The sequence below is a fragment of the Sceloporus occidentalis genome, unplaced genomic scaffold (assembly GCF_023333645.1).
Source record: "Sceloporus occidentalis isolate IW3139 unplaced genomic scaffold, rSceOcc1.0.p SCAF_299, whole genome shotgun sequence".
In the NCBI taxonomy this organism is placed as follows: Eukaryota; Metazoa; Chordata; class Lepidosauria; order Squamata; family Phrynosomatidae; genus Sceloporus; species Sceloporus occidentalis.
This window is the reverse complement of record NW_028317279.1, coordinates 644,356-667,158: the sequence shown is the minus strand read 5'-3', so window position 1 is coordinate 667,158 and position 22,803 is coordinate 644,356. Positions and strand designations below refer to the sequence as shown.

The following is a 22,803-nucleotide window of genomic DNA, read 5'->3' as shown; positions in this document are numbered from 1 at the left end:
ATAGAGCATCTTCCTGGTGGAAAGGGAGATTTGCATCATGGATGTGCAGCCAACAAATCTGCAGCAAAACCTCTGAGGAATGTTTCCAGTACTTTCTACAAAGTATGCCAGAAAGAATGAAGGCAATTCTGAAGGCAAAAGGGGGCCCAACCCGGTACTAGCTAGGTGTACCCAATAAAGGTGCCAGCGAGTATATATATCTGGTTTGCCCTCCAACAAGCAAAAAAATGAGTTGTGAAAGTGACTATCGATATTTGTTCTAATGTGATTGTATTTGACTTACTGGAAATTGTTACACACCCGTTGTAGTTATGATCTTCACTATGATGGTTTTTCTTAGTAAGGAGCATTGTATATTTACACAAGATCACCACCCATTTAACGTATATTATTTAGTGCCCCTAGACATGAAAAAAATGCTTTTTCCGTCATTCGTATGAATTAACGAAGTATACAAGTTTCATTAAAAATTTACATTTTTATAAATCCGAATGCACAGGTCTATTAGATATATTCATATTGTCATAAGTGTGTTTTTATCTTGCTTTCTGCAAGGGGCGGTTGTCACTTTTTTGGTCACTCTAAAAATACACTTAAAGGTTTGAAAAAATACCACAACATAAATACTGATATTTCACACTATTTATTTTGACAATTATATTGAATGATGCATGCAAAACATGCAGGAACTGTTTCAGCAGTGCTGGATCTTTCTTGGTTCTACTGCCTCAAGATATGGACTGCACGCAACATAGCAAAAGTTGTGCTCCTTAGTGACCATACCTAACAAAAAACAAAAAACAAGATTAGGATTATAGTGTCAAACATGCACCACTAGCCACCAGAGGTTTAAGGTAAAAAACAAATGCCTAGCATAACCGCAATTAGAATTAAGGACACAATTCTAATTGTATTTTGGAAAACTTGCACCTTGTAGCTACTCTTCTACAAGAAAAAATGCTCAATAAAGCTTTGCAGGCTCTTTGTTATACAAGCAGGATGCGTATGTCTAATTTTACAGATTAATCTGTAAAATCAGGTTTTTGTTCAGCCTTCTTATAAATCAAATTTAAAACGAAAAAATGCTCTGAGGCCGTGGCAGCATTGTGCTAGTAAGGAATCCTCTGACTTCGGAAAATGTGGGGATATTCTGAACTGGCATATAACTGTTGCAAAAATCCTAAACAACTTAATGAGTATGTTCTGATTTGCATCATGCGATTTCCAAAGGGAAACAAAAAATGAAGAGCACATAGCCTGTGCAAAAAAGTCCTAAGCAATACAGAACTGTTTTTCAAAAAAGGCATAGAAAATGATTACAGCTGCAAAACGTCTTCACAACAAGCAAACGCCCCTTACATTTTTTAAGGTGCGTCCTGGTGCATTACTTTATGTACTATAGACTGCAAGATTTGTATACATTATAATAAAACGTTTTTAGTTTATGTTGCAGGCTTTGCAGTGTGAACATTTTATATTGTTTCCATTAGTATGTCTTTTTTGATAGTGCTTGACATCTCACTCCCTCCCAGTAAGCTTGTACATAGGAGCTTTTTTATATGGTGAGCTTTATTTTTTCCCAATGGAGTTTGATTGAGAGCGCATATATTTGTTTCACATTCTTCCTTCTCTGAGTAAAAATAAAACTGAAAACTTAATATTGTGTACATTCAGATGTGTCATATTGGAAAGCCCATAAAGCTTTGGAGGCTCTTCATACAACACGCCTAAAGACTGAAATTAATCCTTGCTAGAGGACCAGTTAGCACAACTGGAGGCTAACCCCTCCCCCCAGTTGCATTACTAAGCGCATCGATAACATATGGGAAATCCACTAACAGACTTGAGACAGCGTAAACAATTATTTTATGCTGAAGGAAATCAGACAGATGCTAGGAAACTTACTGATCTTGAGCAATACACCAACTGACAAGCATTTTCCAAAAAATAAAACAGAAAAAGGACAGAGCAGTGTGATACAAGAACCCAACTACTTTTGATGCTGTGTTCATACTTTCTATACTGCAATATATAGATGACTAACTCATTTTATATACTTTCCTATCTTAGGTTTAGTGTATTGAGCATTTTTTTGTACGCAGAGAGAAGCACTTAACATAACTCAAATCAACCAATGAAAAGGAGAGAGCAGAGAGCGAGAGCGCAATATCTCTATGTGTGTAGCAAGTATATTGTTTGTGTAAGGATTCTATCTAAACTTGTGTTTGAAATGTGTAAGTAAAGCCTTATAAGATAAAAATGTTCTAAAAAGGTGCCCCTTACCACTTCCACTATAATAATACCCTACCTCCAAACCTTAAGTCAATAGTATTGAAAATACATAATATAGGGTAATATGTAAAGCATGGGACGTAGCCCTCTGTAACATAAAAAATATGTATGGGGGTATGATTAATCAGCAGATAAGTGGCTAAACAAATTGGGTCACTGTTTAGCTGTGGCAACTCCAGTATAGAAGAAAACATAAGATAGCAAAAAAGTGATTTTTTTTCAATTTTTATATACTTTTTGTAATCTATTAATCACTAATAAACATCTATGTATGTCTATTTTAAAAGGACCTACTTCTCCTCATCAAATAAAAAGGGGAATCATGCTTTAAACAAATATCAAGTTTTAGGTCTAGGCTCAAAGCTATGGCAATTTAAGAAAATTTGACATACTTCTGAAACTCCCATTCTCGATTATCCAACGGACAAACCTGCCGAGTCTTCAACCAGCGTGAGATGCAGTGGAAGTGAAATGCATGCTATTAAAAAAAAAAAAAGGGAAAAAAGTTTCATTAACATATGATTTGCACATGTGAAAAAGGATCCGAAATATAATTCAGGTCATGAGTCCAAATCAGTCACATTGAAAATGTTGCTGCTGTACACTCTGCTGGTAAAGTCATCTATCCTTACAACTTAGAAATAAAAATGCAAAAGGGCACTGTTCACAGGTATGGAGGGTCTCTTAAGAGCAGAATTTAGTTATTAAACAGTACTACTAAAAGATATAGTGAAGTAATGTGTACATATAGTGTTTGTGTACACACCCACTCGTGGCCAACAGTTTTGAGAATAACATTAATTTTCACACAGTCTGCTGCCTCAGTTTTGATATACTCCATGTTATAAAGAGTGATCAGTTGAATTGCAATCAAGCAAAGTCCCTCTTTGCCATGAAAATTATCTTAATCCCAAAAAATGAATAAATTCCACTGCATTTCAGCCCTGCCCCAAAAGGACCAGCTGAGCATTTGAAGGAGGATAGAGTTGGTGAAAGTCGGACAGCCCAGGAAGAGACTTCCAGAGGGTTGGTGCTGCGCAAGAGAAGTCCTGTAGGTGGGCATGGGAGGAGGTGATAAGTGAAGATGCGAGGAGCAGGTCATTGTTGGATCTTAGAGGGCGGGCTGGAGCATATTTGCTAATGAGGGAGGATAGGTAGGGGGGGAGCGGTGTTAGCGAGAGCTTTGTAGGATAGAGCGAGTCATTTGAATTTAATTCTGCTATGGATGGGAAGCCAGTGGAGGGACTCGCAGAGAGGTGCGGCAGATGCAGAGCGTCGGGTGAGATAGATAAGTCTGGCAGAGGCATTGAGGACAGACTGGGGGGGGGGGGAATAGTCAGGAGAGATGGAGGCCACTAAGTAGGTAATTACACTAGTCTAGACGGGAGATTACAAGGGAGTGGATTAGTTGTTTAGCGGTGCTGGCAGTCAGGAATGGACGGATTTTGGAAATGTTGCACAGTTGGTTGCGGCAGGATTTAGAGTGATTTGACGTGATAAGTTTGAGTCAAGAGTCGGTCCGAGGCAGCGGACATGTGGTGAAGGAGAGATAGTGGTACCGTCGACAGTGATGGAAAGGTCAGAAGGGGGAATAGAGTTAGAGGGAGGGATTAGAAGGAGCTCTGTTTTAGACATACTTATTTGGAGGTGGTGAGAGGCCATCCAGGAAGAGATGCCAGATAGACATCTGCTGATCTGAGATGCAGAGAGATTGGGGGGTGGAGAAATAGATTTGTGTGTCGTGTGCATTGAGGTGGTATCTGAAGCCAAAGCTGTTGATAAGTTTTCCAAGTGAGAAAGTGTAGATGGAGAATAGTAGAGGACCCAGGACAGAATCCTGAGGCACTCCAACAGACAGAGGCATTGAGGAGGAGGAGTCACCAGCAAAAGACACAGAGAAGGATCTGTTGGAAAGATACAAGTTAATCCAGGAGAGCGCGCAGTGTCCGAGACCTAGAGAGCTGAGAGTCTGGTCGACTGTGTCAAAAGCAGCAGAGAGGTAGAGTAAGATTAGGATAGAGCAGTGGCCATTGTTTCTAGCAGATAGAAGGTCGTTCGTGACCTTCATGAGAGTGGTTTCAGTTGAGTGCTGTGGGCAGAAACCAGATTGCAGGGGGTCGAGTAGGAGTTTGAGGACAGAAAGTTGGTTAGACTGTCAAATTAGTTTTTGTAAGAGTTTAGATGTTATAGGAAGTAGTGATATGGGGCGGATGTTAACAGGGGAATTTGGATCAAGGCAGGGCTTCTTGTGGATGGGAGTGACCTGTGCATGTTTGAATAGGGATGGGAATATATCAGAAGAGAGTGAGGAGTTGAAGATGTGAGTGAGGGCAGGAGTAAGGCTAGAGGACAGTGATGGCAGTAGGTATGATGGGATGGGGTCTAGAGGGCATGTAGTGAGGTGTAAGGAAGACAGTAGAGCGTGAGCTTCGTCCACTGTAGTGGGGGGGGGCGCAGGGAGAGGTAGAGGGCTTGATCGCGGAAGGAGGAAAATGGAGACCATGCGCTGGAATGTTGTTGCGGATGGATTGTGTTTTTGTTTGGAAATAGTCCGCAAGATCCTAGGCGCTAAAGGCAGATGAGGGAGGTGGTGTGGGTGAGGAGAGAGCAGAATGTGGGGAAAAGTTGTTTGGGGTTGGAAGAAAGAAGAAATGAGGGAAGAAGAGTATGCTTGTTTAGCTAGCTGAAGGGCAGATGTGTAAGTGTGGGGGATGAACTTGTAGTGGATGTAGTCAGCTTCGGAGCAAGATTTCCTCCAGACACGCTCAGTAGTGCGTGAGCATTTTTGTAAATAGCGCGTCTGTCTTGAGTGCCAGGGCTGAAGCTGATGACGTGGAGCTTTGCGAAGTTGAGGGGGAGCAAGTGTGTCAAGTGCAGTTGATAGAGTGTTATTGTAGTGTGCTGTGGCAAGGTTATCGTAGAAGTCTGGAAAATGCCAAGTTGAACATCGCGCAGATTTCTACAGGTACTGAGGCATGAAGGGGGGGGGGAGCAGGTTTGGGTGTTAGTGTGAGATTGTAGGTGAGGAGGTGGTGATCGGAAATGAGGAAGGGGCGACAGGTGAACTCTGATATGGAGCAGAGATTAGAAAATACAAGGTCTACACAGTGTCCATCACGGTGAGTAGGGGTTAGAGAAGATTGTAGGAGACCAAATGAGGATGCGAGAGAAAGAAGTTTAGTGGCAGCAGGGGAGGGTGGGTTATTGACGGGGATATTGAAATTGCCGACGATTATGGTTGGGATGTTTGGAAAGAGAAAGCAGGACAGCCAGGTGGCAAAGTTGTCCAGGAACTGTGAGGTAGGTCCACAAGGGCGATATATGACTGCCACTCTGAGGGAAAACAGGCGTATGGAGTGAACATCAGAGGAGGAGAATGACAGAGACGGCAGGTGTTAATAGGAACTGGAGGGGGAGAGCAGGATTCCAACACCTCCCCCAGGTGTCTCTCCTGGCCTAGGAGTGTGGATAAAGTGGAGGCTGCCATATGTGAGAGCAGCAATGAAAGCAGTGTCAGAGGAGGAAAGCCAGGTTTAAGTAATAGCTAGGAGGTTGAAAGAGTTTGTAACAAATAGGTCGTGGACGGCTGTGAGTTTGTTACAGACTGAGCAAGCAGTCCATAGGGCACAGGAAAATAATGGGGATGAGAGCTGTGGTTTAATGGTAGTGAGAAACTTGGCAGTGCGGGACCTGTGATGTTTTCTGTGGTAAGGTGAGCAAGAAAGGATGAGACTCTGCTACAATGTAAAGTAGTCAGTGTATAGCCTGTATAACAGTGTAAATTTGAAAGCAACACAGCCATTAATGTCTAAACTTTGGCAACAAAAGTGAGTACACCCCTATGTGGAAATGTCCAAATTGGCCAAAAATTGTCAATATTTTGTGTGGCCATCATTATTTACCGGTACTGCCTTAACCCTCTTGGGCATGGAGTTCACCAGAGATTCACAGGTTGCCACTGGAGTCCTCTTCCATTCCTCCATGACGACATCACGGAGCTGGTGGATGTTAGAGACCTTGCGGAGGTGCCATGTTGAACTTCCAGTGACCATTATGAGAGAGTGCGAGAGCGATAATTTAACACACCTGCGACCTCATAACACTAACGAGTCACATGACAACGGGCAAGAGAAATGGCTAATTGGGCCCGATTTGGACATTTTCACTTAAGGGTGTACTTACTCTTGTTGCCAAGGTTTAGACATTAATGGCTGTGTGTTTGAGGGGACAGCAAATGTACACTGTTATACAGGCTGTACACTCACTACTTCACTTTGTAGCAGAGTGTCATTTCAACATCTCAGGTGGTTGCCTTCCTACGATCAACCAGTGCACCTTTCAGAGGAAGTTAGTCAGAACCTCCGTTAATGGCTCCACCACATGGAAGCCTGGGAACGGTCGAGCAATATTTGGAGATCAACCATATTTTATTCTAGAGTCAGATGCGAGCCTGATTGGTTAGACAGCAGTTTCCTCTACGATGGCATTTGGTCTCCGGAAGAAAGACCAAACTTCCGGTGAACGAGCCCGCCTGGAACTGATGGCGGGCTCGTTCACCATCAGGAGGTTGGCCAAAGATCAAAGGAATTTGTGTCTGTTAAAAAATGGACAATGTTCAACGGTTTCTAGGGACGTGATGACGTAGGACGCGCACGGAGGAGGAGCGCGTTAGGCGAGGGCAAAGGAAGAAGCGATGAGGCTCCCTATCGTGGACCTGCTGGTGCTGCCCGGAGCTGCTACGCTATGACCGAGACGCCTGATGCCGCCGATACCGCTGCCACCATTGTTCCTTACCACTGCTCCGTAAGAGTACCGGTAAACAGCTGCTGCTGATACGTCCGCTGTTACTGCCGCTGGTGCTATCCCCGCTGCCGTTTCGTCGCTGCTGCCGTTATTACGATCACGGCCACCACTGCTACCACTGCCTTATTACTGGGGTCCTGCATAGCGGGTGCCTCTGGCTAATTGCGTCATATATCAGCCCCGAGGCAGATCGCACGAGGACGCCGAAAGGCCGAAAATAAATATACAAGAGGAGGAGGCCATTGACGGAACGTGGAAGGCTGAGAAAGGCCGGGGAGCTAAGAGACGGCGTAATAAAATAAGAGAAAGCAGGCGAGCGGTAAGAAGAGCGGAGAATAAGACAAGACAAACACGGAGATACACAGTGGGAATAAAAGATGAAAAGATTATTCTGACGTACAGAAACTACAGACATCTCAAGGGAAGTATTCAAGCAAGCTTTTAGTGCCATACTTGATGTTGCTAAATATCTATACTAATGAATTGGAACTTTCTGCTTAAATAAGAGGATCCATTTGATTACTGATATATATTTAATATATGAATTTATCATAAATTTATATTATTTATTTACAATCTATTTTTCCATAAAATGAATTGACATAATTTTGACGCAAGTTGGAAAAAGTAGAGAAAAAAAAAAATATAAAAAAAAAATAAAAATCGCTGGACCATATTATTCAGGATTCCTGATTAGTAAGATAAGATTTCGATCTGCGCAAAGAAAGAAGAAGAAGAGTTATCATTATGGCGACGAAAAAAGAGGAATCTAAATATAAAAAAAGAGAAAAGAGTTAAAAAGAGTTAAAAAGATTACAGCTTTATTTTCACCTCAAAGCTCAAAAAAGTTAGAGGAATCACTATGCTTATCTGATATTACAATTGAAGAACATGGAAGACCATCATTAAGCCCGGGCGTACAACAAACACAAATGATTACTAAAGAGTATCTTCAGCAATGTATGGACTCGCAGCTTAACCTTTTTAAAGAAGAGATTTTGAAGTTACATAATGAGTGGAAAGAGGAACATAAAAAAATGGATGATTGCTTAAAACTAAACGAACAAAAGATGGAATACGAGATTAAAACTATTAAAGAGGAACTCAACTGTAAAGAGGATACGATCAAACACCTCGAGCAAAGATTAGTAGATACAGAAGATAGATCTCGTAGGAAAAATCTAAGAATCCGAGGTATACCAGAGGATATAAAACAGGAACATATTAGAGGATATCTGAAAGAGCTATTTAAAGACATGGACATCCGAGGAGGAGAAACAGAAGAAGAAATAGAGCGAGTACACAGGACAACTAAGCCAAAGAATATAGCAGAAGCGATACCACGAGATATAATTATACGTTTTTCATCTTTTTTGTTGCGTCAAAAAGTTCTTAAAGCATCAAGGAACTATGTGTCAAAAAAGGACAAATTTCAAAATTTATTGTTTTTTCAGGATCTCTCTTCATATACTAGGCAAAAAAGAATGGAATTTAGAGAAGTAACCAAAACTCTTAGAGATCGTAATATTAATTACAACTGGGGATTCCCAGTAAAACTGATTATCAGAATGGGAAAGCAAGTAGTAAAAATGTCTTCCGTGGATGAGGCTAAGCAATGGTTACAGGATAATCATATGAAAGATTCATGATAGGGTAGCAATTTAATAGAGGCTGGGAGGGTAATATTTTATTATTTAGGTTAATGTTTTTTTTTTTGTTTTTTTTTCTCTTCTTCCATGGAAATGTAATAGATTAGTATGTTATTGAGATATTGGAAATGCTGATTTTGGAGATGACATATTTGGATAATTAACTACGCTAGTAAGATATATGTTTAGTATAAGAGGTATAATGTGAACACTGAAAGATATGAAATAACACTTATTGTAGCACTTTTTTCCCCTAACACTATTTGACATTTAGAAGTGAGAAGTAAATACCGAGTATGATTCACGGATGTCCGAAACTATGATTGAGAAGATGACATATCTAGATAAGTAATTATATTAGTAAGTTAAGGGGTTAATATAAGAGGTATAAATATTCACTGTAGCATTTTTTTATTTTATTCTTTCTTTTCTATTCTTTTATATAACACTATTTGATATTTGGAAATAATTAACTAGGATGATACACGGATATTTGAAATGAGGATTTTGAAGATGACATATATGGATAACTAAATACACTAGTAAGATATATGTTTAGCATAAGAGGTATAATGTGAATATTGAAAGCTATAAGATACCACTTATCGTAGTATGTTTTCCTATTGTCTTTTATTTATTTTTTAACACTATTTGATATCTGAAGCGGGAAGTAATTATCTAGTATGATATACGGATAGCTATAAGGATGATTTTGAAGTTGACACGTCTGGATAATTATAATAGTAAGGTATATGTTTAGCATAAGAGGTATAATGAGAACATTGAAAGTTATAAGATAGTATTTATCGTAGTACTTTTTCTTATCTCTATTTTTTTTTTTTTTTTAATTCTATTGGATATATGGAAGCGTGATGTAACTATCTAGTATGATATAGGGATATCTGAAATGATGATTCTTAAGCTGATATATTTTTACATTATGAAGATATATGTTCAATATAAGAGGCGTAATAGCAATATTGAAAGACAGATTATATATATATATTGATGCATTGTGTGTTTTTTTTTTTGTTTTTTTTCCTCTCTCTTCCCTGCCCCCCAGCAGATGGTATAGAATATAATGACTTTGCGTCTCGCCTTAATAGTTGAGGACGTACTTGAACCCCGGAAAGTTTTTGGGTTTATTTCCGTTTTTTGTATTAAGTACTTAGTCCGTTGTATAAATGGGTTTTAGCAAGAATAGTATGAATTAATTTTGGATGGTAAGTAAGAGAGCATGGTTTGAGAAAGAGTGGAATATGGCATTTTCAAAAAGGGGGATTTCGTTTGATATATCATGATGTTAAGAAAAAGGGAAGACTGGATTAAAATTACTTCGTTGAATGTACAAGGCCTTAATCTTCCACATAAAAGATTTTCTTTATATGATTATATAAAGAAGGAACATATAGATGTGTGCTGCATACAGGAAACCCATTTAAAGAACAGTGATATACATAGACTGAATAATAAGAAATATATGGTAGCAGAATATTCATCGTTACCAAAAAAAACAAAAACGTGGGGTAGCAATCTTAATATCTAATAATATTAGAGATTATGTATAAACAAAAAGATTTATACGCTAGATATGCCTTCTTAGTATGTAAATTAGATGATAAAACATTTTCAATATTGAATATTTATGCTCCCAACACTAAACAGATACATTTCTTAAACAAAACACTGAATGAAATTCAGAAATTTATTCAAGGAACTTTTATATGTTTAGGAGACTTCAACTGTGTGATAGACTATGAATGGGATAGTACAAGCAGTAGAAAATTAAATAGATGTAACCAGAATAGGATGTCTAATGTCTTCCAAGAAACATTAGGGAAAAATGGTCTATATGATATTTGGAGAACTTTAAGACCACTAGACAAAGAATATACATATTTTTCACAAAGACAAAGTATTCACACGTATTGATTTAATACTAACTAAGGCCAATTCAATAAAAGAATGTAAAAAAATATCGATTGGGAATGTAGCATGGTCAGATCATGACCCTGTTTGTCTTGAAATTAGTAAAAAATATAAACAGAGTTTTCAGTCATGGAGATTAAAGGATTCTTTTTTAACTAATAAAGAGGATTTAGAATACATTAACCAACAGACATCTCAATTTTTCCAAGAAAACCTCACTAATGAAACTAGCCTAGGAAATGTGTGGGCAGCTTATAAATGTGTTATGAGGGGTTACCTAATTAAGAGAGATGTATCTTCAAGAACAAGAGGAAACAAAAAATTAGCTGATTTGTATGTTTCTTTATATAACACAAAAAAAAAAGTAGAGAAAATCTAAACGATCAAGATATTTTAAATATGATTAATATAAAGAAAGAGATTGAGGATAGACTTATAAGTATAGCAAATTATAATGTGATTAAAATGAAACTAAAATTTTATTATACAGGTAATAGAGCAGAAAAACTCCTTACAAACCAATTAAAAAAAAGGAAAGGGAAAACTAGAATTTATAAAGTTATAAAGGGAGATAAATATGCGTATAGCCCCGAAGATATAGGGCAGGTTTTGGGGGATTTTTATTCTAATTTATATAACATACCTTCCCAAAATCAAGATAGAGATAAAATTAGAAAATATTTAATAGAGTCCAAGCTACCAAAAATATCAGAGAATGAAGCAGAGCAATTGGACCTTCCCTTTTCAGAGACAGAAGTAAGTAGAGCAATTAAAAGATTAAAACAACATAAAGCACCGGGCCCAGATGGCTATACAGCTCTGTTTTATAAAAAAATAGATAAGAAAATATTACTATATTTAACCAATGTATTTAATGAGATACGTATAAATAAAACATTTCCTAATGGTATGTTGGAAGCAATTATACTCCCCATCCTGAAAACAGGGAAAGACGAAATAAATACAGCAAATTATAGACCGATCTCATTGATCAATATAGATACAAAAATATATTCTATGATATTAGCAGATAGACTAAAATTGATTTGCCCTCAGTTAATACATGGTAACCAAACGGGATTCGTAAAAGGAAGACAATCAAACGATAATGTTCGGAAAATAATAGATTTAGTGGAATTTGTCTCTATACAAAAGATTCCCTCGCTGTTTCTGGCCCTGGATGCGGAGAAAGCATTCGATAGGGTTAATTGGCTTTTTCTTGAAGAGACGCTATATGCATATGGTTTAAAGACGGGGTTTATTGATTCAGTATTATCATTATATTCAAATCCGATTGCTAAAGTTGTGGGACAGGGCTTTAGTTCAAAGTGGATTAATGTTTATAATGGAACTAGACAGGGATGCCCCCTTTCACCTCTCTTATATATCCTTATTATTGAACCTTTGGCATCCAGGATTAGAAACAATGGGGAAATCAGAGGTATAAAAATTGGGGACATCGAAAATAAGATCAGTTTGTATGCAGACAATGTTTTAATATCAATGTATAACCCTATAGTTTCGTTAGGCAAACTGATAGAGGAAATCTCAGTATTCAGTAAACTCTCAAATTATAAAATAAATATAAAAAAGACTCAAGCAGCCATAGTGAATATCCCGGAACAGATAAAAATAAGGCTAGAGGGAGAATATGATTTTTCATGGGAAACAGTAAAGTTTGAATACTTAGGAATTATCATCCCATTTAATATAACACAAATCATAGATATTAATTTTGGGAAGCTGCGAGATCAAATGCTAAAACAGATAGAATGGAAAGGGCTCTTTATTTCATGGATGGGGAGAATGAATGTGATAAGAGCATATATAATCCCTAAATGGTTTTATCTATTACGAATGATACCGATTAAACTCCCTAACTCATGGATCCAAATTTTTTAAAAAAATGCTGAAAAATTTATATGGGCAGATAAGAGACCTAGAATCTCAAAAAAGTTTTGTATACAAGCAAAAATAAAGGAGGGTTGAATGTCCCCTGCCTCGAAAGATATGCACAGGCGAGCATTTTAATGCACCTATTAAAGTTACAATATAAAAATAGTGTAAATGAAGATTGGTTCATGGTTGAACAAGAACTGTTGGGAATGAACAATTTAGAATGTATTTTATGGAAACAACATGATAGAATGAAATCAATTATAAACACGCTTCCGATATCTTTAAAAAGTGCAATTGAGTTTTGGCTTGCTTTTAAACAACGAATAGGATGTCATAATAAAATAATTGTAACAGCGCCCTTAGAAATCCTTCAAAATAACATCCCTCAATTAAGTCTTAGGAAATGGAATAATTTTAGAAGTAAGAGAATTGAAGATATCTATACATTAAAAAAACTAAATCCTTTCTTCCGATTATCGGAAGATTTTGATTTGGATAAATCAGAATCTTTTAATGTATGTAGAATTAACCATTATTTAAAGTTCCATCTATATGATAGTGAAGAAACGTTAATAAATCAAAAGATAAATGATATGTTCTCTCGTGAGCTAATTTTAAAATGTATGAGAAAGTGGTACCTTTTATTAGAAGAATTAGAATTGCCAACTGAAAGCTCTGCCTTAAAAACCTGGAAACAGGATTTGAGACTTCATATAGAACAAAAAGAGTGGATAAGCAGTTTAGTGGAAGTCAGCAAATACTCACACTGTTTAAATATGATAGAGCTCCAATATAAGGTTAGTTTAAGATGGTATATGATACCTGAGAAATTAGCGAAATTTAATGTCAATGTAGTATCTACGTGCTGGAGGTGTGAACAAGAAAAAGGCACATATATGCATATCTGGTGGTATTGTAATGACCTCCAGAAAATCTGGTTTGAGTTATTTAAGTTCATATCGGGAGTATTAAATTGTCATATAATTCCCACCCCAGATAAAGCCCTGTTACATCTGAACTTGATTAATCTTTCCTATAATCAGAAAGCACTGTTTATCCAATGTGTGCTGGCTTTGAAAATAATAATTACTAGACATTGGTTACAAAATAAATATACAACAGGTTATTAATCAAATTAACTATCAATGTTTAATGGAACGCGGATACTATCAAGCGCAATACAAATTATACAAATTTCATAAAGTTTGGAGACCATGGCTGTTAAAATATTCTAACTTAGTACCTCCTGAAATAAACGAAATCTGAAAGAGTATAAACTACATATGAATGGAAATGCCTATGGAATGAATGATGAGAATGTCCAGTATGAATGGGAGTAAACCTCATCTTTTGTTAATTTAATTTATTATAATTATTTAATTATTATTTCAATTTCTTTTCTGACTCTTTCTATGTTTGTTTGTTTTTTTTCTTCTCCCTATTTTCATTGATAATTATGACTAGGAGATATCTTATGAATAACCTAGTCTAAAAAAAAAAGTAAAAAAAAAAAAATGGACAATGTTTCGGCAGCGCTTAGGAGGGACTCATTCAGAACTTCTTACGGAATTAACGAAACAAATTTATATATTTAACTGTGACCATGAGGTACCTATGCGTTTGTGCCAAACCCCCTTCGAGTAGTTATTGCCAAAAAACTATTTTGGTTTAATCTGACCATAGAACCCAAACCCATTTTAAGTTCCAGTAGCATCTGGAAAACCGAAGACAGTTGCGTTTTCAGATAAAAGTAGAAGCTTTTTGTTCTTGAAACTTTTCCAAACAGTGGTGCAGGAGACATCTGTTTGTAGTTTTGGGGGTCTCTCTGAAATCTGGCATGTGTTACCCAATACTTAACCCTCTGTGAAGCAAGAAATCAATGGTAAGATACCTCAAATAGTTTTTCCCATATGAATTAATACAAGTGCCAGTACTTGCGCATGCAATTATTTTGGTATCCATGAATAGTTTTGCATTTTGATCTTTTCAACAAAAGGTGTTTTTTTTGTTTGTTTGTTTTTTTTACACAACCTTTGCGCATATTTTCCACGGTTACCAATATCGGCTACCTACCTAAGCTGAGAGTTCACAATTAAATGGAAAAGACTCATATTAAATATTAAAACATATTTTTAAGACAGACATCGAAGACGAATACAAAAAACCCCTCCAAAAGAAAATAAAAACAAACAAGGGTTAAACACAGAAAACCACACCTAAGTAAAACAACCCTTGCGACTCTCCAGGTGTTAGAGCCTTGCGAAAATAAGAGAATTCAAAGTCTTTTGTCCTCAATTGGCATTCTTATAGGAATAACTTTCCTTTGTCTCTAATAGAGCATCCATCTAGTGGCAAGGGAGTGTGTAATCCCATGTCCAAAAACCACCTCATATTTAAAGGTCAGTTATATAACCCATTCTTACTGCCCAAGCCCTGTTTAACACCCTCTTGTTGTTTCCTATCATTCTGGAGGGCATACTGTCAGCATACAGAACATCTTTGTTACGATTAATTGATATTTGACAGGAATAATAAAAGTCAGTGCTTCTATATAATGAAGAAGGTAAAAACAATTACAGAACAGCACAAAAATAAAAGTAAAAACATGTGGCAATCTCACTAAATCCAGTGGCAAAATTATGTTACAGGAAATTCAAAGTCAAATTCTCTGGTTCCCATTCTCATAGAAATGTTTTGTCTCAAGAAGAAAAAACATTTTGACACTGACTTCACGGTGGGGTTTGAATATGAATATTAAATGGCCTAATCAAAAGTTATATTGTCTGGTATTCATGCATTTGTGCCTTGTTATCTCTTCCTACTTCCCAAATGTAGGCATTCTGCATAAAAGATGGTGTTATTGCTTCAACAGGAAATAAAGGATTCTTAATACACAAGTACTTGTCATACAAGGCTCCTGCTTCAATCTCCAATGTAGAGGACAAGTAGTATGGCAGGTGCCTTTCAGCCTTAACTGTACAATATCCAGCAACAAAAGGGATAGTCCTGTCCCGGATGCAACAAGAGTACTGAAGACGAAGGTGGTCCTGAATTTAGAGTTCCTCGATCTGAACAAAGACACTTGTTTGGCTGTACTACAGGTCACAGTCTACCTTTAGGATCATTCATGGGCCTCTTACAGATAAACTCCAGCTACCATAAGCATTGTAGTGTATATATCACTGCCAAGAGGCCATATTGAATGGATGTGGTGTTCCTTTTCCAAATGCAAGTTAAATACAATAATTTTATCAATTGCATATTATATATATATATTTATATATATATATATATATATATATATATATATATATATATATATGCGCATGTATTTGCCAGTCCCCTGCACTCACACTATTTTCTGCACAGGTAATGCTTAAGCGATGCATGCGACATACTGCCAGTGTGCTCCAGTGCTGGCTTGGTGAATGGTGTGGGCAGGGCCGGCACAAGACAATGTCGCCTGGGGCGGTTTAAAATGCCGCCGCCGCCCCCCCCCCGGGTCATTATCTACCCTTCCTCTCCCTCCCTCCCTATTATCTACCCAATTCCCCTCCCCTTTGCACTTACCTTGCAGCAGTCCTGAGGCAAGTCTCCCTGCTCTGCCACGGTGTGCGCTGCTTTACTGCTGAGCCACGGAAACTACGTCATTTTCCTGGCGCTCAGCATTACAAGCCAGCACCGAGACCGAGCTAGAGGGCTCTCAGAGGAGAGAGGGGTGCCGAGCGGGTAAGCTAATACCCCTCTCTCCTCTGCAAAAAAAAAGAAAAATTATATATATATATATATATATATATATATATATATATATATATATATATATATAGCTGAAACGAATCGATAAAATCGATAATCGATAACGGAAATCGTTGTCGACGATTTCCATTATCGATTAATCGATTCGTTGTTGGAGCACTCGGCTCCTTTTACTTACCTCCGCGAGCGTTCCCCTCTTCCGCTACACGCTCTGCACTCTCCGCCTTCTTTTAGTTGCGTGACGGATGTGACGCGTTCCGGAGGTAAGTATTCTTCATGTCTGTGCGAACCGCTCTGTGCGAGTGGCTCCGTTCGCACAGAGCGATTCGCGGGGGTGGGGTTTCAGGGGATGCAGGGCAGGGTGGGGGGGCAGGCCAGGGTAGGAGACTGAGTGCAGGGCAGGGTGTGAGTGTGGGGGCAGGGCAGGAGACTGGGTGCAGGGCAGAGTGGGGGTGGGGATGCAGGGCAGGGTGTGATTGTGGGGGCAGGGTGTGATTGTGGGGGCAGGGTGTGAGTGTGGGGGCAGGGTGTGAGTGTGGGGGCAGGGCTGGGTGCAGGGCAGAGTTGGAGACTGGGTGCAGGGGCACAGTGCAAGGTGCTGGGTGCAAAGTGCCAGGGCTGGGTGCAAAGTGCTGGGTGCAAAGTGCTGGGTGCAAAGTGCTGGGTGCAAAGTGCCAGGGCTGGGTGCAAAGTGCCAGGGCTGGGTGCAAAGTGCCAGGGCTGGGTGCAAAGTTTCTTGAACAGTAATAGTCCACCTCTTTTCAGAATGTTTGGGGTTATTTTGTTTCATAAATATTGTGTTTGGGTTTTTGTACTTTGAAAATATTGTTTTTTTATTACATCATAACAAAATAAGAATGTTAATGTAAATTTTAAGTTTTTTAACATCCAGTTCATTAAATTATTTTAAATAAACGAAATTTGCATATTTTTTTTTTTTATCCGATTAATCGAAAAAATAATCGGCCAACTAATCGATTATTAAAATAATCGTTAGTTGCAGCTATATTTATATATATATATATATATATATATATATATATATATATATATATATATATATATGTATGTGTTTGGGGCGGCAAAGTGCCCCACTCTTCAAAAGTGCCCCACTCTTGTCCATGGTAGGGCCGGCCCGGGGTATGGGCCTGTTTTAGACTCCTGCGTGCATGCAAATAAATCGTTCCCGTTTGTTTGAATCCCTAATGGAGAACTTTAAGAATACGGATTGGCCGCTTTGAGCAGTGGCAATTATCAATGGACAGAAGAGGCGGCTGGCAGCTGTACTTACCTCAGGCAAGTAACCTTTCTTCAAATTTATTTACAAGGTAGTTTTGTACCGTATGTTTAGGAAGCTCCTTGGGTCCCTTTAACATAGGATTATTTTGGAAACAGTTTTCTTTGGGCTGCCCTTCATATGAGTCATCTCAACATTAATAAAAACATACTCCAACAACTTGCGTGAGAAAGCAAAAATTCAGTTTAAATAAAGCTATAAGTAAGACAGCATATAAAATGTTACCTGAATGTACAGTGCCATGAAAACATTTGCTGCTTCATGATTTCTTCTATTGTTTGCATATATGTCTCAAATGTTTAAGATCATCCAACTAACTTTCATATAAGACAATGAAAAATACAAAGCATGCATGGAAGGGGGGAAAAAAAAGGCTATCGCCAGCAGGCCATTTGTGACCAAGTAATCTCAAAATCTTGCCAATTTGATTTACCACATCATATACCAGCAGTGCCCCCGCGATCACCACGATTGTGGAGACATTTTTTTGGGCTGACGTACCAGGTATGTCACAGAACCTCCTGGAGTATATGAGTTTGGAAATAATTACACTAACTAAACCCATTAGATTTAATTGATTAAAATCTGCTGGAGATTTTGTTGACTAAAACAATTCAGATGACTAAAATACGACTAAATCTAAAATGCCATTTGTGACAGAATGACCTGTCATAAAGGGCCCCAAGGTACTTAGAGATGGCTCCAGCCTGGCTGCCAAACAAAGATGGCACAGGTAGGAATAATCCCATCAATAGGATTGCTGCCAGGGGAATTGAAGGTCGGGTTATATACATGTATCTGTTAATCTATGTTAATGCAGTTCTGTGGATAAATGTTCATTCTTGCTGTACTCAATTCAAGGTAGTTGTGTCTACTTTGGGTACACATAGCAGGGTTCCAATGTAAGCATGCTGACTGGTAGCAATTTCGGGGACAACAGGAGGATACATCTGGGGGATCTCTGGAAGTGACTACAGCTCTTAGTGAACCCGTTACAGCATTTCAGTCAAAAGACTGACTAAAACTAAATCGAAATTTCCCGTCAAAATTAACACTGCTCAACATCGAAGCATTACAGCAAACACCATTTGGGGGAAGAAAGCGATTTAAAGTCATGATGTACCAGGCATGTCAGTTGTCATCAAGGGGTTAAAATTAGTTGATCTGAAACATTTAAATGTGAAAAATAAGCAAAGAAAAAAAAGCGGGAAGAATTTTTTTTCTAACAGCACTGTTTCATACACATGCTATTTCATCCTCCAGCATAAAATAGAGTGCTTTCTACCATACCATGTTGACTTGTGTTATCTGATAACTTGACCTCCTTTTGTAGGTATAAGCGTCTGGGTTTTCAGTGTCAGGAAAAACGCTGCCATTGAAATGTTTGGAAAGCCAGTGCTGGAGCTGACTGGCAATAAGCATGAAATGCAGCTGTGTGCTCACCGTGGGTGCTGCCCTAGCCTTGACCCAGGTCAGTCTCTCCTCACTGAGTGCTGAAAAACATTATATCCTGGCTCTTCCCAAAAGGCAGGATTACCAGAGAGCCCACTTTGCCTCCCTCTGGATTGTGGCTCTGACAAGGACAGCATTACATTACATTATATTTATAAAGCGCCAGCCGACTCCGCAGTGCTGTTACATTCATTGGATTAATTTATAAACATATACAATAACAAACTGGTGCAAAGGAGAAGAGGGCCCTGCTCTTGTGAGCTTACAATCTAGTCGGTGGCTGAGGGGAGTGAGACAATAGGAGAGGAATGCTTTTTGGATGGGGATGAGTTGATCTGGTTGTGATGTGTTGAAGCTGTTTGTTCCTAATCAAAGCCATTTGATGATGGTTGGGAGCACTGTAAAGGAATGTTGTACGCTTCGCTGAACAAGTGGGTTTTCAGAAAGGTTTTTAAAGTCGCGTACGAGGCAGAAAGTCTGACGGAACGGGGAAGGGAATTCCACAGGAGGGGAGTGGCACGGGTGAAATCCTGAATACGGGCGTGGTAAGAGGTAACAGTAGAAGAAAGCTGCAGGTCGGCGGAGCGAAGAGGGCGGGTAGGGGTGTATTTGGATAGGAGGATAGAGATGTAAGGTGGCGCCGAGTTGTAGAGGGCTCTATAGGTCAGAGTCAGAAGTTTAAATTTGATTCTGAAGGGTATGGGGAGCCAATGAAGTCATTGACATAGTGGATGAGGAGCGGCGGCAGAGAAAAATGTATCTAGCTGCAGTGTTGAGGATGGATTGAAGCAGTTAAAGGCGGGAGAGGGGGAGACCGGTTAGTAGGGAGTTGCAATAATCCAGGCAGGATATCACAAGGGAGTGGATTAGTAACTTGGTGGTGTCTTGCGTGAGGAAAGGGCGGATTCGTGAGATGTTTTTTAGGCGGAGGTGACAGGATTTGGTGAGGGACTGAATGTGAGGGATGAAGGAGAGAGCAGAGTCGTGTGACACCAAGGCAGCGAACCTGGTCTGTTGGTTGGATAGTGGAGTTGTCAACAGTAATAGAGATGTCTGGAAAAGCGGACAGAGCAGATGGCGGGATTACCATGAGTTCGGTTTTAGAGATGTTGAGCTTTAGGTAACGCCATCCATGATGCAATTCCTGATAGTCAGTGAGGCGAGTTAGGGGGAAAGGTCAGGAGCAGAAATATGGAGTAGGGTGTCATCTGCACATAGGTGGTACTGGAAACCAAAGGAAGAAATGTTTTCCGAGGGAAGAAGTGTAGATGGAAAATAGCAGAGGCCCAAGAACTGAGCAGTGTGTAAGTAGTGGAGCTTCCCATCATGTTTAGCGTTGCATTCATTTCTGCATGTTTGTGGTGGGAGTAGAGTCTAAGATGCGCACTCTGGCAAGGGCCTTCGAGAGACTGTTGTCTGAGCATGCAGTCTGAATTACAAATGCACAGCCTGACAGACGCATGAACAAGCGGGTGTGAGACGGGATCAGTCCATTTTGATGCTAATGCTCTACCAACATCAATGAAGTAGAAATGACTTTTTTGGAACTTGCCAGAAGAGGACATTGAACACTTATGAATCTCTTTTGGACATTGATAAACATATCTATGAGATTTACCTTTTTTGTGTATTATGTATTTGATGTTTATTCTGGACCAATTGAGATATTTTACTAGATTACAGATTTGCGAGAATATTTTGAATACTTAAATTTGATCATGTGCTCCGATTCATTACAATATATACCTAAAATCATGCCCATTTAGTTAGATTTATTTCCTCTTATTTGAAACCAGGTATTCATTGTAGGCATTATGAACCTCTTTTGTTGGGACATACTGAATTTTGGTCTGTGCATTCTACCGATTTTCAAGGAAATAAGTAAGCAATTCCTATGGTGTATATAAGAGCAAATAAATTAGCAATTCATATAGTGGAAGCTGTGGTATAGGTTAAGTACATTTCTCATTAGAGTATACAACTCTGTAATCTACATTTGAGTGTTACTTCCCAAATGCCCTAACCACTTACTGTATTCGCCAAAGTTTTGTCACTATGTTGTCAAGTATGAGTTCTCAAAAAGGAAAAGCTACGTACAACTTACATTACATACTCCCCATGCTACAGTACATTCCTCTGACGTAGCTGAAGCCTGGTTTGCTTGACATTCTATGCCTGCGAAATACAGAAGGTAGAAAAGGTTGCATTAAGCACGTATATTTAGTAGAGTAAAGGCGGATTGTAAAGTCAGTCATTCAGGAAAATACCAGTACCCTTAATTCATGTGGCAGCCCAACAATAGGTTAATCTGCTGATCCTACTGCAGATAACATGCAATTCCTACAATGAAAAGTCCTCTTCAAATCCAGTAATTACTCCGCCTCATCTACCTAGGGGTGTTGCGTAAACATGGACCAAAAATGTACCGCCAAACAATTAAACAGGCTGCCATTAAGGACCCTGATCCCAGAAAAGCGGTAGCTCAGTGTTCTGGTGGGAATCGCCTATAGATCACGGGAATGTATTAAAGAAAATCACTACACTGCTACAAGGCAATCACCTTATACAATCCAACCATAACTATGACAAAAAAAATGGATGACAATATCATGTTTTAATGAAGCAAAGAAATGTCTGCATGAAAGATACAGTATCCCAACCAAAAAGACTTAAGGTATTTTGGCTGAAGCAATGGACACTAAAATTTATATTATATATATATATACACATATACACATATACACACATACACGGACAGAGCACAGTGCAAAAGTTTTAGGCAAGCGTGAATCCAATGCTGTAGAAGAATGCTTTCAAGGTCAGGTTGCTGAAGACAATAAGACACTGCATGGGCTTGGCACAGAATGGGTTAAGGATTTGACTACAGGGCTCAGTTTTTTATTTTTATTTTATTTAAGTCTGTTTATTAGCATTCGTTCATAAAAATGAAACAGATACAGAAAAGCGTCACATATGCGTACAAAACAGGATTGTCACAAAAGGTCTTTACCAAGATTACCATTTACCCATAACTGCACAGAGCTAGGGACACCCATGGCTACAGTATCTGCTAACAAAAATGTATCATGTCAACCATGCTTGTAATTTGCTTTCTATTTACCGTATTTGCTCGATTTTAACACAAGGTTTTTTCCAGAGCAAATGCTCTGAAAAATACCCCTCGTCTTCTAATCGGGGTCGTCTTATAATCAGACCTCAAATAGGTCTGTCTATGAGACTAAGATCCAGATCCCCTGGATCCTCCGGTGTATGCCCCCCCCCTCCCAACTTAACGGTGCTTCTGAGTCTCCCGGTACTTAGTCTGGGCAGCGTGGACAGATGCAGGGGACCTGGATCCTCCTGTGTTATGCCCCCCCTTCACAGAGCTCTACGCGATTCGCGTAGATCGGAAGTTGTCTACGTGAATCGCGTAGAGCTCTACACGCTGCCCGGACTAAGCACCGGGGGACTCAGAAGCACCGGTAAGTTTGGAGGAGGCGGGAGTGTTAAATGGGGAGCATAAGGCATTTCTGGAGGCAGAGCGCTCTGTGAAATGCCTTTTAACCCTTAATGCCACTCTGCCTCCAGAAATGCCTTTTAACCCTCTATACGGCACTCTGCCTCCTGAAATGCCCTATACCCCCCCCATTTGCCACTCTGCCCCATAATATGCCTTTTAACCCCCTAAATGCCAGAGTGGCATATAGGGGTATAAGGCATTTCTGG

General features: G+C 39.0%; 1 protein-coding gene across 1 annotated transcript in view; it reads right to left on the bottom strand.

The window, feature by feature from the left end:
* Positions 1-2,665: 2,665 nt before the first annotated feature.
* The window catches only part of LOC149275153 (E3 ubiquitin-protein ligase RBX1-like), a 61,801-nt gene continuing 41,663 nt past the window's right edge, over positions 2,666-22,803 (bottom strand). The window contains exons 3-4 of the mRNA XM_089504942.1: positions 21,182-21,252; positions 2,666-2,770 (exon numbers count right to left, since the gene is read on the bottom strand). Coding sequence (XP_089361068.1) covers positions 2,666-2,770; positions 21,182-21,252 — 176 coding nt within the window. The remainder of the gene's footprint in view (positions 2,771-21,181; positions 21,253-22,803) is intronic.